Source organism: Giraffa tippelskirchi, chromosome 13 (assembly GCF_054371585.1).
Source record: "Giraffa tippelskirchi isolate mGirTip1 chromosome 13, T2T-mGirTip1v1.2.pri, whole genome shotgun sequence".
NCBI lineage: Eukaryota > Metazoa > Chordata > Mammalia > Artiodactyla > Giraffidae > Giraffa > Giraffa tippelskirchi.
The window spans coordinates 105,852,909-105,867,349 of record NC_137287.1 but is presented as its reverse complement, the minus strand read 5'-3'; the positions used below and the strand labels follow the sequence as shown (position 1 = coordinate 105,867,349).

The following is a 14,441-nucleotide window of genomic DNA, read 5'->3' as shown; positions in this document are numbered from 1 at the left end:
CATTGAAAGGACTGATGCTGAAGCTGAAACTCCAATACTTAGGCCACCTGATTCGAAGAACTGACTCACTGGAAAAGACCCCGATGCTGGGAAAGATTGAAGGCAGGAGAAGAGGACGACACAGGATGAGATGGTTGGATGGCATCACCAACCCAATGGACGTGAGTTTGATTAAACTCTGGGAGGTGGCAGTGGACAGGGAAGAGTCGTGTCCAACTCTTTGGGACCCCATGGACTGCAGCACGTCCTGTCCTTCACTATTTCCCAGAGTTTGCTCAAACTCATGTCCATTGAATCAGTGATGCCATCCAACTATCTCATGCTTTGTTGCCCCCTTCTCCTCGTGCCCTCAATCTTTCCCAGCATCAGGGTCTTTTCCAACGAATCAGCTCTTTGCATCAGGCAGCCAAAGTATTGGAGCTTTAGTTTCTGCATCAGTCCTTCCAATGAATATTTAGGGTTGTTTTCCATTGGGATAGACTGGTTTGATCTCGTTGCTGTCCAAGGGACTCTCACGAGTCTTCTCCAGCACCACAGTTCAAAAGCATCAATTCTTCAGTGGTCAGCCTTCTTTATGGTCCAACTCTCACATCTGCACATGACTACAGGAAAAACCACAGCTTTGACTATACGTACCTTTGTCAGCAATCACCTTTTACCTTTGCCCAAAAGATTTTACTGAATTGCCTTCAGGATGTACTGTCCTAAGGCAAATACAATCAATTCATGATCTGATTCCCACAGATTCTTTTCTCTTGCTGCCCTACACACAGCCAAGAGGTAGGTATAGGACCTAATCTCAGTCAATCCCACGCTCTGTCCAAGAACTTTGGCCTTCTTTTTTTTTTTTTTTGGCTGCACTGGGTCTTTGTTGCATTGGCTCTTCATTGAGGCTCTCAGGCTCAGTAGCTGTGGCATGTGGGATCTTAGTTCCCGAGCCAGGGATCGAACCCGAGTCACTTTCATTAGAAGGCAGATTCTTACTGGGGAGGTCCCAGAATTGTGACTCTTGAATGGCACAATGCAAGGTCATTAAAAACTGGTTGAAGTTCACTCATTTTCGTGGTGGTACCTGGTAGTCTTGACAGCTACCCAGGCTCTGTGTTGCTGCCTACTTGAGTCCTGATATTCCAAGTCTGGTTCCCTAGGCTTCTCTTTGATCCTGTTGAGCTCTCTCACAGTCTCCTAGTTAATTTCCTTTAGGTTAAAGATGGCCAGAGTCAGTTTGCTATTGGGAGTACAAAAAAAATATGGACCTGATAGGTTGTAATTCCATAGCCTAGTGCAGGATCTGGCAATGGTGAGTATTTAATAAGTGCTAAAGAAAAAGCTACCTAGGTATATGGCTTAAGGCTGATGACTCAGAGCCTCAGTTCCTTCTTCTCTAGGCAACCCACACATTATCTAGGATCTCAGGAAAGAAATCACCTTGTTTGTTCCTTTATTATTTCCCCCCTTTCAATTCTCTACCCTTCCTTCTCAGCTACAGCAACAATACAACCCAACCTAATTCAATCCAAATTCCTCTCATTTTCTCAGGCATAGCAGCTTAACCAAACATCTGAATCATGGTTCTGCCACTTATTAGCTGCGTGACCCCAAACAAACTACTAAATCTCTTTTTGTCTTAGTTTCCTCATCCACATGTGGTGATTGGGAACTTACAGGACCTGTAGTGTATGTGTGTGTGTATGTATTTGTTTAAATACCACGTGTTAAATACCATGTGGCTCTGTGGAAGAAAGAATCTACCTGCCAAGCAGGAGACACGAATTTGATCCCTGAGTCGGGAAGATCCCCTGGAGAAGGGAATGGCAACCTACTCCAGTATTCTTGCCTGAAAAACCCCTTAGACAGAGGAACTTGGCTGGCTACAGTCCATAGGGGTTGCAAAGAGTCAAACATGACTGAGCACACATGCACATATTGTAAATGACATGCAAATCACTTAAAATAATACTTAGCACACAATAAGCACTAAATGTGCTGTGCTAAGTCATTTCAGTCATGCCCGACTCTTTTCGACCCTATGGACTGTAGCCCGCTGGGCTCCTCTGTCCATGGGATTTTCCAGGCAAGAATACTGGAGCAGGTTGCCATGCCCTCCTCCAGGGGATCTTCCTGACTCAGGGATTGAACCCATGACTCTTATGTCTCCTGCATTGACAGGCAAGTTCTTCACCACTAGCACCACCTGGGAAGCCTAAGCACTAAATACTTGCTTGCTGTTGTTACTATTTTCATCTATTCTGCATAAATTACTGGAAACCTATGCCTTCAGGGTAATGTTTTCTAATGTATGGCTTCTGAACCACCAGGATCAGGAGAATCTGGAGAGATTAATAATGCAGGTCCCTGGGTTCCACCCCAGACCTAGTGAATCACAGTTTCTAGGGAAGAAATAAGAAATTTACGTTAAAAAAATACATCTCCCAAGTGATTTTGATGCTTAGTCAGTTTAAGATATTGAGACATAATACACATGGTATAAAATTCACCCAATTAATGTACCTAGTTCAGTGGTTTTTGGTACATTCAGAGTTGTACCACCATTCCCACAGACTAATTTTAGAACATTTCATCACTCTAAAAAGAAATCCTGGGACTTCCCTGGTGGTTCAGTGGCTAAGACTCTGTGCTCCCAACACAGGCGTCCTGGGTCTGATTTACTAGTTGGGGAACTAGATCCCACATGCTGCAACTAAGAGTTTGCATGCTGCAACTAAGGATCTTGCATGCCACAACTAAGACCAGGCACATCTAAATAAATAAACAATAAAAAGAAAGAAATCCTGTACCACAAGCAGTCATTTCCCATTCCTTACCCTTCCAACCACCCCTGCCCTAGGCAACTATCAATCTACTTTTCTTCTCTATAGATTTGCCTCTACAGAGTTGTTGTTCAGTCCCTAAGTCGTGTCTGACTCTTTGCAACCCTACGGACTGTAGCACGCCAGGCTTCCCTGTCCTTCACCATCTCCCAGAGTTTGCTCAGGTTCATGTCCACTGAGTCAGTGATGCTATCTAATCATCTCATTCTCTGCTGCCTCCTTCTCCTATTGCCTTCAGTTTTTCCCAGTGTCAGGGTCTTATCCAGGAATTCTGGCAATATTCCTGCCTGGAGAATGGACAGTCCATATGTCCACTGGGGAATGGACAGTCCATATGTCCAGAGTTGGCTCTTCTCATCAGGTGGCCAAAGTTTTGGAGCTTCAGCGTCAGTTGTTCTGATAAATATTCATGGTGATTTTCTCTAGGATTGACTAGTTTGATCTCCTCGCAGTCCAAGGGACTCTCAAGTCTTCTCCAGCACTTCAGCTCAAAAGCATCAATTCTTCTGTGCTCAGCTTTCTTTATGATCCAGCTCTCACATCCTTACATGACTACTAGAAAGACCATAACTTTGACTATACGGACGTTTGTTGGCAAAGTGATGTCTCTGCTTTTTAATAGGGGTGTCTAGGTTTGTCATAGCTTTCCTTCCAAGGAGCAAGCATCTTTTAGTTTCACGGCTGCAGTCACTGCCTCTACAGAGAGATTCACATAAATATGTGATCTTTTGTGACTGGTTTATTTCATTTAGCATAATATTTTGGTTTTTGTTTGCTTGTTTTTTATATTAGTTTATGTATTTGGCTGCACTTAGTTGGGGCACTCGGGTTCATTGCAGCATGGGGGATCTTTAGTTTCCACTCGTCGGTTCTAGTTCCCTGACTGGGCCCCGTTTTGGGAGCACCAAGTCTTAGCCACTGGACCATCAGGCAAGTCCCTAGCATAATGTTTTTAAATTCCATTCATATTGTAGCATGTATCAGTACTTCATTATTATTATTTTTTTGTTCAGTTATAGTCCATTGTATAGATATAGCACATCTTGTTTTTCTATCCATGGGAAAACAAAATATTCAGGGTTGATATTTGGGTTGTTTCCACTTTTGGCCTATTATATGTAATAGCTATGAATAAACTATGAACATTTGTGCATAAGTTTCTTTGTGAACATATGTTTCATTTCTCTTGGACAAATAGCTAGGGGTTGAATTGATGAGTCATACAGCTAAGCTATTTAAAAATCCTAAAAGATGATGCTGTTAAAGTGCTGCACTCAGTATTTCCACAAATTTGGAAAACTCAGCAGTGGCCACAGGACTGGAAAAGGTGTTTTCATTCCAATCCCAAAGAAAGGCAATGCCAAAGGACATTCAAACTATTATACAATAATGCTCATTTCACATACTAGCAAGGTAGTGATCAAAACACTTCAAGCTAGGCTTCAGCAGTATGTGAATTGAGAACTTCCAGATGTACAAGGTGGATTTAGAAAAGGCAAAGGAATGAGAGATCAAATTGCCAACACCCGTTAGATCATAGAGAAAGCAAGAGAATTCCAGAAAAACATCTGCTTCTTAGACTACACAAAAGCTTTTGACTGTGGATTACAAGCTTCCCAGGTGGTGTTAGTGGTAAAAAACCTGCCTGCTAATGCAGGAGACATAACAGATCTGAGTTTGATCCTTGGGTCAGGAAGATCCGCTGGAAGAGGAAATCGCAATCCACTCTAGTATTCCGGCCTGGAGAATTCTGGCAATATTCCTGCCTGGAGAATGGACAGTCCATATGTCCACTGGGGAATGGACAGTCCATATGTCCAATGGACATGTCTGCGAAGAGTTGGACATGACTGAAGCGAATTAGTATGCATGTGGAAAATTCTTAAAGAGATGGGAATACCAGATCACCTTACTTGTCTCCTGATAAACCTGTATGCAGGTAAAGAAGCAACAATCAGAACTGGACATGGAACAACAGACTGGTTCAAAATTGAGAAAGCAATATGTTAAGGCTGTATATCTCCACCCTGCTTCTCTAACTTATATGCAGAACACATCATAAGAAATGCTGAGCTGGATGAATCACAAGCTGGAATCAAAATTGCTGGGAGAGATATCAACAACCTGTGGTGTGCAGAATGACACCACTCTAATGGCAGAAAGTGAAGAACTAAAGAGCCTCTTGATGCGGGTGAAAGAGGAGAGTGAAAAAGCTGGCTTAAACTCAGCATTCAGAAAACTAAGATCATGGCATCTGGACCCATCACTTCATGGCAAATAGATGTGGGAAAAGGGGAAATAACAATAGATTTTGTTTTCTTGGGCTCCAAAATCACTGCAGATGATTAATGCAGCCATCAAATTAAAAGACGCTTGCTCCTTGAAAGAAAAGCTATGACAAACCTAGATAGTGTATTAAAAAGCAGAGCTCTCACTTTGACATCTAAGATTCACGTAGTGAAAGCTATGGTTTTTCCAGTAGTCGTGTAGGGGTGAGAGATCTAGACAATAAAAAAAGGCTGAGTACTGAAGAATTAATGCCTTCCAACTGTGGTGCTGGAGAAGACTCTTGAGAGTACCTTGGACTGCAAGGAGATCAAACTAGTCCATCCTAAAGAAAATCAACCCTGAATATTTATTGGAAGGACTGATGATGAAGCTTAAGCTCCAATACTTTGGCCACCTGATGTTAACAGTGGACTCATTGGAAAAGACCCTGATGCTGGGAAAGACTGAGGGCAGGAGGAGATGGCAGGATGGCATCATGGACCCAATGGACATGCGTTGGAGCAAACTCCCAGAGATAGCGAAGGACAGGCATGTTTCAGTCCATGGGGTCACAGAGTTGGAGGGGATTTAGGGACTGAACAGATGACTTCCCTGGTGGCTCAGATGGTAAAGCATCTGCCTGCAATGCGGGAGACCCGGGTTTGATCCCTGGGTTGGGAAGATCTCCTGGAGAAGGAAATGGCAACCCACTCCAGTATTCTTGCCTGGAGAATCCTACGGACGGAGGAGCCTGGTAGGCTACAGTCCATGGGGTTGCAAAGAGTCGGACATGACTGAGCGACTTCACTTTCACTTTAGGGACTGAACAACAACAAACTGTAGAATAAATCAATGAACACATATTTAATACTCTTTAAAAACATAAAACTGTGGAAAATTCTTCAAGAGAAGGGAATACCAGACCACCTTACCTGTCTCCTGAGAAATCTGTATGCAGGACAAGAAGCAACAGTTAGAATTGGACATGGAACAACAGACTGGTTCCAAATCGGGAAAGGAGTACATCAAGGCTGTATATTGTCACCCTGTTTATTTAACTTCTATGCAGAGTACATCATGCAAAATGCCAGGCTGGATGAAGCACAAGCTGGAATCAAGATTGCTGGGAGAAATACCAATAACCTCAGATATGCAGATGATAACCACCCTTATGGCAGAAAGCAAAGAACTAAAGAGCCTCTTGATGAAAGTGAAAGCGAGTGAAAAAGTTGGCTTAAAACTTAACATTCAGAAAACTAAGATCATGGCATCCAGTCCCATCACTTCATGGCAAATAGATGGGGAAACTATGGAAACAGTGACTGACTTTATTTTGGGGGGCTCTAGAATCACTGCAGATGGTGACTGCAGCCGTGAAATAAGACGCTTGCTCCTTGGAAGAAATGCTATGACCAACCTAGATAGCAGATTAAACAGCAGAGACATTACGTTGCTAACCAAGGTCCATCTAGTCAAAGTTATGGTTTTTCCAGTAGTGACGTATGGATGTGAGAGTTGGACTATAATGAAAGCTGAGCGCCAAAGAATTGATGCTTTTGAACTGTGGTGTTGGAGAAGCTCTTGAGAGTCCCTTGGACTGCAAGGAGATCCAACCAGTCCATCCTAAACGAAATCAGTCCTGAATAGTCATTGGAAGGACTGATGTTGAAGCTTAAACTCCAATACTTTGGCCACCTGATGTAAAGAAGTGACTCATTGGAAAAGACCCTGATGCTGGGAAACAATCCGGGCGGGAGGAGCAGGGGACGACAGAGGATGAGATGGTTGGATGGCATCACCGACTCAATGGACATGAGTTTGAGTAAACTCCAGTAGTTGGTGATGGTCAGGGAGGCCGGGCTTGCTGCAGTCCATGGAGTCGCAAATAGTCCGACACGACTGAGCGACTGAACTGACTGAAAAACACAAAAAAGAAAAATTTAAGCATTAGAAACATAGACATGAGTGAAGCAAACGTCTTTTAAATCTCGTTCACAGTCCTAGGATGACAATTGCCTTCACCTGTCTTCTTTCAAGAGCATTTCGTTTTCTGGGCGCTTTACAGTTCACCTTCTACCGTCTGAGACGTCGCCCAACCCTCTGAGGTGAGCTTGAGACGCCCTGCTTGCCGTTGTCCCGCCCCATTTCGCCGCACAGCCTCCTGGGATTGGTAGTCCCTAGTCTGGCCGCTCCGGTGATAGTAGAGAGGTGCGCCGGTCCGCGGAACTACAGGGGGCGGTGCGCAGGTCTCCAGGCTCTTCCGACTCGCCTTTCCCTCCCCGCCTGCGCGCCCGCCCCGGCTATCATGGCGGCTCCCTTGGCCCTGGTGCTGTTGGTGGCCGTGACCGTGCGGGCGGCCTTGTTCCGCTCCAGTCTGGCCGAGTTCATCTCGGAGCGGGTGGAGGTGGTGTCCCCACTGAGCTCTTGGAAAAGAGGTGAGACCACCGGCTCGAGTAGGCTGTCAGGTCCCGCATGTGCGCCCTGGCCTCTGTGAATGGAAGGCGGGGGCATTGGCCGCAAGCTCAAGATTCTGAGGGAACTGACCCACTCAAGCGTACTTAGAGAAGGCGGGAGAGCGCGGCTGCTGGGAGGAGGGAGCGTGGGGCATTGGTGAGGTTGGGGCCCTACGGGCTGGTCACCTGCGGGGTGGGAATCTGAGGGGGTGTGTCCCACACGGGTTCTGAGCTGAGAGGCGTGATCTGAGGAAGGGTCAGGATGAGGGAAGTGCATGCTTTCTGGAGTGGGATTTGGCGGGAGATTCGCACGTTATGTTCCCTGGGGTGTGGGGTGGTGTGTGAGGGGAGCCCCAATGCGGGGACCAATCCTGCCTAAGCGAGGAAAGGGTGTGAGTAAGTGTTCTTAGAAGCCTGTTCTCCGTCTGGGACTTGCAGTGCAGTTTTTCCTACTGTATCTTCTTAGGTCTTGCAGTTCTTCATCGAACATTGTTTTATACTAAAGAGACAGAATTTGGGCCAAAGGATCCACAGGCTAGTGGGAGAAATAGATAATTATAATCATTTGTGGAAAGTGTACTTCCTGTGTACATCCAGTTCCTTCCTTGGAGTTCTGATCTTGAAGAAAGTGTCCCCTCCTTTTCCAATTTCTTAAGGCTATGGAATTTGAGCTAACTCTTGAAGGATGCAGAGTTTTGAAAGAGAGATTAGAGAAAGGGAAGTTCCAGGTAGAAGATAAACAGGATCAAGAAATGTTGAAGGAAATGAACGTATCGGAAGTAGGGGAGTAATGGGATGGGGGTTAGGTTAGGGCCAGAGTTGGAAGATTTTCTAAAAAACTTTCTTACTAAAGTACAATAAACTTAGAGCTCAAGGAATTTTTTACAAACTGTCTACATCCATGTAGCCAGCACTCAGATCAACAAATAGAACAGCACCACAGAAGTCCCCTTTCATGTTCTCAAACTTTAAATGCTCGAGTTTTAATATTATCCCATAGCTTCCCTTGTGACTCAGATGGTAAGGAATCCACCTGCAATGCAGGAGACCCAGATTCGATCCCTGGGTCAGGAAGATCCCCTGGAGAAGGGAATGGCAATGCACTCCATTATTCTTGCCTGGAAAATCCCATGGACTGAGGAGCCTGGCAAGCTACAGTCTATGGGGTCACAACAGTCAGACATGACTTAGTTACTCAATCACCACTACCACCCTTTACCCAGCTTCTTCTCCTGCTAATATCCTACATAATTATAGTATAATGACCTAAACCAGAAAATTAACATTGATACAATACCATGAACTAACCTATAGGATTTTTACCAGTTGTTCCACAAATGTCCTTTCTCTGGTCCAAGATCCCATCATGATCCCATATTGCATTTAATTGTTATCTATCCTTAGTCTCTTCCTATCTGGGACGCTTCCTCCTTCATGTTGTTCAGTCACTCAGTTGTGTCTGACTCTTTGCGACCCCAAGGACTGTAGGAGGCCAGACTTCCCTGTCCTTCACCATCACCCAGAGCTTGCTCAAACTCATGTCCATTGAGTCAGTGATGCCATCCAGTCATCTTGTCCTCTGTCGTCCCCTTCTCCTGCCTTCAATCTTTCCCAGGATCAGAGTCTTTTCCAGTGAGTCGGCTGGTTATTTTGTCTCTCAGTTTAGGTTTTTTTGATGTTTCCTCTTGATGAGATTGAAGTTATGGTTTTTTGGTAAGGACTGCATTTTTGGCATAAACACCACAGAAGTTTTTTTATCTCCATCACGATGAATCATTTCAGGAGGAATTTGATAATGTTAACTGGTCAGCATATTACTGGTGATATTAAGGTAGGTCACTTGAGAAAGATAGTAATGCCAGGTTTATCCACATGAAGTTTTTATTTTTCCCCTTGTAAATACTGTTTCCAATCATATTTTTACCCACTAATTTTTAGTATCCATTATTGATACTTGCCTTTCATGATTATTGCTGTGGGATCTGCCAAATGGTGATTATCTATTTTCATCTTTCCTCTACATTTGATACTTACCATTCTCTATAAGGAAGAGTTTTCTTTTCTCTTTTACCTATTTATTTATTCAATTATTAATAGCAAAGTATGATTTCTAACTATAAAGTGCTTCTTTCTATCCACCCATACATATATGTATGCACTTCTTAATTCATTTACATAAATATCCATTAATGAAACTCAGGGTTATTTTTAGTATTTTAGTACTCTGAGCATGATAAGGAACATATTTCTTTGGGCACTTGTCCAATTATTTCCCTGGATAAACTGCCCTAAGAACAATCGTTTCTGGATCAAGAGGCGCACACTTAAAAATACATGTTGCCTGTAGAAAAGTTAATAACAAATGTCACTCAAACAGTCAGCATATGAGAGTGACCGCCCATTTTCCTAGTCTGTGGACAATATTTCTCACAGCTTCTAATTTGTTATTTTGCTGTTTTTTGCAATGGAGCAGAATATGTAGAAGTGAAACACTTCTTATTATTTATTTATTTGGCAGGGGCTTGCAGAATCTTAGTTTTCTGCCCAGGGATTGAACCTGGGCCTCTGGCAGGAAAGTGCCAAGTCCATACCACCAGACCACCAGGAAATTTGCAAACAAAACACTTTTTAGTGTGGGTGGAAGTTAGAAGAAGATTGAAGGAATGTTAAGGTTTAATATTTTTCATAATGAGTGTTGCCCCACAATGAAAAGAGTTGCTCTGTAGGGAAGAAAGTTCACCATCGTTTGAAATCAAGACTTAAAATCACTTGCTGGGAATGAGGTAAAAGGGCGTTAGACAAATTGGGAAGCCCTTTTTGTTCTTGGGAGTATCTATAGCACTTTGATTTATGGCCAATCTGCAGATGTCTCTAAAGTAAGAGTGAACTTGGATGTCTTACTTTTCAGTGGTTGAAGGCCTCTCACTGTTGGACTTGGGAGTGTCTCCTTATTCTGGAGCAGTATTTCATGAAGTAAGTGTTTTTGCTTTCTTTTCTGGGTACTAAGAGTAGTTTATAGTCACAGATGCCAAACCTAACCTCTGTTTTGTACAAACATTTAAAAAGAACTATTTTTGAAAATCATATTTAGAAACAGCCCTTTTTTAGATGTCTTCTGCTTAAGAAGAGGGTTTCACAATTGCAGTGAAAATGATCCAGATTTAGATTTTAATTTGGGGAAGCAGATGAGACTTCTGTAGAAGTTTCCATTTTTGTTAGCAGATAAGTTGTAAACAGTTCGTAGTTCATGAATAGGTTATATGCTAATTGGCATGTAATTTGTTCTTTGGAACATGCTTTCCCATGAAAACTGTGTCAGCAGTGTTGGTTTCTTAGAAAGCCCACCAAAGCCATTTAACCATAAAGTTAGTTCTTAAGAATAGTAAAATCACTCTTAGGTCTCCATCATCTCTTATTTGGGTTACTACAGCAGCTTCCTGACAAGTCCTTCTGCATTCAGTCTTGCTCCTTTTTGTTTTATTCTGTAGTCAGAGCCATCTTCCTGAAGTGTGAATCTGATTTTGTCACTGTCCTGCTTGGCATTGATTTCAGGATAAAATCCAAAGCACCTTAGGGTGCATATAAAGCCCTGTGGGCCCTACTCACTCCCTCAACCACATGTCTTTCCACTTCTTCCTCCCCTTTTTTTCTTTTAATTTTATTTTTGGCTCTGCTGGGTCTTCATTGCTGCATGGGCTTTCTCTTGTGGTGAGCAGGGGCTACTCTTGGTTGCAGTACTCGGGCTTCTCATTGTGATGGCTTCTTTTGCTGTGGAGCATGGGCTGTAGGCCCGAGGGCTTCAGTAGTTATAGCACGTGGGCTCAGTAGTTGCGGCTCCTGGGCTCTAGAGCACAGGCCCAGTAGTTGTGGTGCACAGGCTTAGTTGCCCTGTGGCATGTGGATCTTCCAGGACCAGGAATTGAACCCATGTCCCCTGCATTGGCAGGCAAATTTCTTTACCAGTGAGCCACCAGGAGAGCCCCGCCCTTTTTTATTGGCTTTATCATTTAGACGTCTTCTAATTTGGCAATTTAGTCTTAATTTTTACAACTGTGTCCTTCATACCTACTTTGAGAACAGTTTTTTTGGTTCTTCTGTCTAGTCTTTTTAAAGCATTCAACTTGGTTCTCATGGAGATAACAGCTCTTTTGTATTCATACTTCATTATCTTTGTATTACTATCTAATTGAACCACAATAACAAGAACTGCTAGCAGAAACAGGTTAGGAAAAATTTGAGACTCTTTATGAGCACGCAATTCAGAGATTGGGAACAGAAGTGTATGGGCATATACAAGCATAGCCTAGTAGCCAGGAGAGCTCAGTATGCTGTGTGCCTTGGGCAGTATGTTTTCTAGACAGAATAGGAACCCCTGACAGAGTTCTGACATGGTTTTATTATGCTTCCAGTACCATATTCTCTCTTACCTATGTCTTCTCTTTTCTCATGCTGTTGTCTTTTGATAGAGGGCCATTCTTCTCTCTTTCTGTGGTTGACCTTGCTGTTCAGATACTAGCTTAGGTTTTGCCTCCTCAGGAAGCCATCCCTCATCACCTTAGACTAAGTTAGATGTTTCTCTTGTATCTTTCAAAGCCTCTTGTGCTTATCCTTTTCATGACTCATATCATACTCTTGAAACTGCCTCTACTTGTTTTACCCATTATGATATATGCTGCTTAGAACGTGTTCTGGCACGTTTTGATCACTTATTCCTAGTGCCTCGCTCTGTATCTGCATATGTATTCCAACCCCTTCTTCCCTTCTCTGTTTCCTTTAACAAAGAGTTATTAAGTACACACCAAATGCCAGCTACCCTGCTAGATGCTAGGGGTATAAAACAAGACACAGTCCTTGGCATTATTATACTCATATTTCTGAGAGAAACAGACAATAAGTTAATAAAAAGAGCAAAGAATATTGCTAAGGATAAAGAAAATAATTTCATCATGATGAAGGGGTCAGTTTATCAAGAAGACATAACAGTCCTGATGCTTATGCACCTAATAGAGTTTCATAGTACATGAAGATGGATAGAACTGCAAGGAGAAATAGACAGATCTCCACTTATAGTCTGAGATTTCAGTATCGCTCTGTAAATGATTGATAGAACAAGCAGACAAAGTCAACAAGGATATAGAAAACTTGAACAATACACCAACCATTTTGACCCCATTGACATTTACAGAGCATTCCATCCAGTAACAGCAAAACACATAATCCCTTCAAGTGTGTATTTGCAAGATAGATCATATTCTGAGTAATAAAACAGGTTCAATAAATTTAAAAGGATTGATGTCATACAAAGTATATTCTCTGACCACAATGGAATCAAGTGAAAAATTAATACCAGTAAGATACCTGGAAAATCCCCAAGTATTTGCAAGCTAAGTAACGTATTCCTCAATAAACCATGATCAAAGAAGAAATCAGAAGGGAAATTAGTATTTTGAATGAATGAAAATGAGAACGCAGCCTATCAAAATATGTGGGAAGTTTATGATGTAAAATGCCTATATTGAAAAAGAAGAAAGGTCTCAAATCATTGACCTCAGTTTCTACCTTTAGAAACTAGAAAAAGAAGATAACTCAAAAGTAAGCAGAATAAAAGGAATAATAATGATCTGAGTGGAAACAAATGAAACAGAAAACAGAAAGTATGGAAAGGCACAGAAATATAATTGGTTCTTTGGGGTGAACAGTAAAATAGGTGAACATTTGGGAGTGGTAGATATGTTCACCATCTTGATCGTGGTAATGCTTTCATGGGTGTATACATAGGTCAGAATATGTCAAGTTGTGTATCTTTTTTATACCAACTATACCTCCATAAAGCTAAATTTTTTGAAATGTGATTTCACTTAAATGGTAAGTATGTATAGAAAAATAAAGCTGAGTAAAAGGATAAAGAGTAGTGGTCATATATATGACTATTTTAGTGTGTTCAGGGAAGGCACTTGAGGAAGTGAAATTTGAATAAGAGATCTAAATGAATCAAGCAAGCCATATGATGGCCTTGATTTGGGAATGAGTTTGGCATTTGTGAGTTGCAGAAAGATGGTTGGTGTTGCTAAGGCAGAATGAGCAAAGGAGAATAATAGAGATAAGTTATAAGAAATTAGGGGCCTGATGATACAGGACTCTTTGTAGACATGGTTAGGAGTTTGTATTTTCTCTCTCTGTATCTCCCTATCTATCTCTGTATCTTTTCTTTTCCACTTTTATTGAGATGTAGTTGACATACAACACTGTGTAAGTTTCTATACAGCATAATGATTTAACTTTTATACATCATGAAATGATGACCACAGTAGATACAACATTAATGAAATAGAAATGTTTTTTTCCCTTGTGATGCAAACTCTTAGGATTTACTCTCTTAAAAACTTTCATTTATAACTACAGAAGTGCTACTTATATTTATCATTTATTGTACATTACATCCTTAGATAGAACTTATTTATCTTATAACTGAAAATTTGTACCTTTTGACTATCTTTATCCAGTTTTCCCTCCTACTCTCATCTTTTTTTTGTTTCTTTTTGAAGTATATTTTACCTGCAACACTGTGTTAGTTCCCAGTATATAACATAGTGACTCGGTATTTATATACATTTTTAAGTTCTCACCATAAGTCTAGTTGTCATTTGTCAGCATGCAAGGATATTCAGTTCAGTTCAGTCACTTAGTCGTGTCCGACTCCTTGTGACCCCATGGACTGCAGCACGCCAAGCTTCCCTGTCCATCACCAACTCCCAGAGCTTGCTCAAGCTTATGTCCCATTGAGTCGGTGATGCCATCCAACCATCTCATCCTCTGTCGTCCCCTTCTCCTCCTGCCTTCGATCTTTCCCAGCATCAGGGTCTTTTCCGATGAGTCAGTTCTTCGCATC

General features: G+C 42.1%; 1 protein-coding gene and 1 long non-coding RNA gene across 5 annotated transcripts in view; one reads left to right on the top strand and one right to left on the bottom strand.

The window, feature by feature from the left end:
- Positions 1-6,135: 6,135 nt before the first annotated feature.
- Positions 6,136-7,198, bottom strand: LOC145533127 (uncharacterized). The gene is made up of 2 exons (XR_014073880.1): positions 7,122-7,198; positions 6,136-7,015 (listed from the first exon to the last, which is right to left on the bottom strand). It is a non-coding gene; the product is annotated as an uncharacterized LOC145533127 (long non-coding RNA).
- A 188-nt stretch (positions 7,199-7,386) lies between these two features.
- Positions 7,387-14,441, top strand: part of PIGU (phosphatidylinositol glycan anchor biosynthesis class U) — a 91,670-nt gene continuing 84,615 nt past the window's right edge. For all 4 annotated transcript variants that reach the window (XM_081559831.1, XM_081559830.1, XM_081559832.1 and 1 more), the window contains exons 1-2: positions 7,387-7,534; positions 10,461-10,525. In XM_081559831.1, coding sequence (XP_081415957.1) covers positions 7,405-7,534; positions 10,461-10,525 — 195 coding nt within the window. In that variant the 5' untranslated portion in view covers positions 7,387-7,404. The remainder of the gene's footprint in view (positions 7,535-10,460; positions 10,526-14,441) is intronic.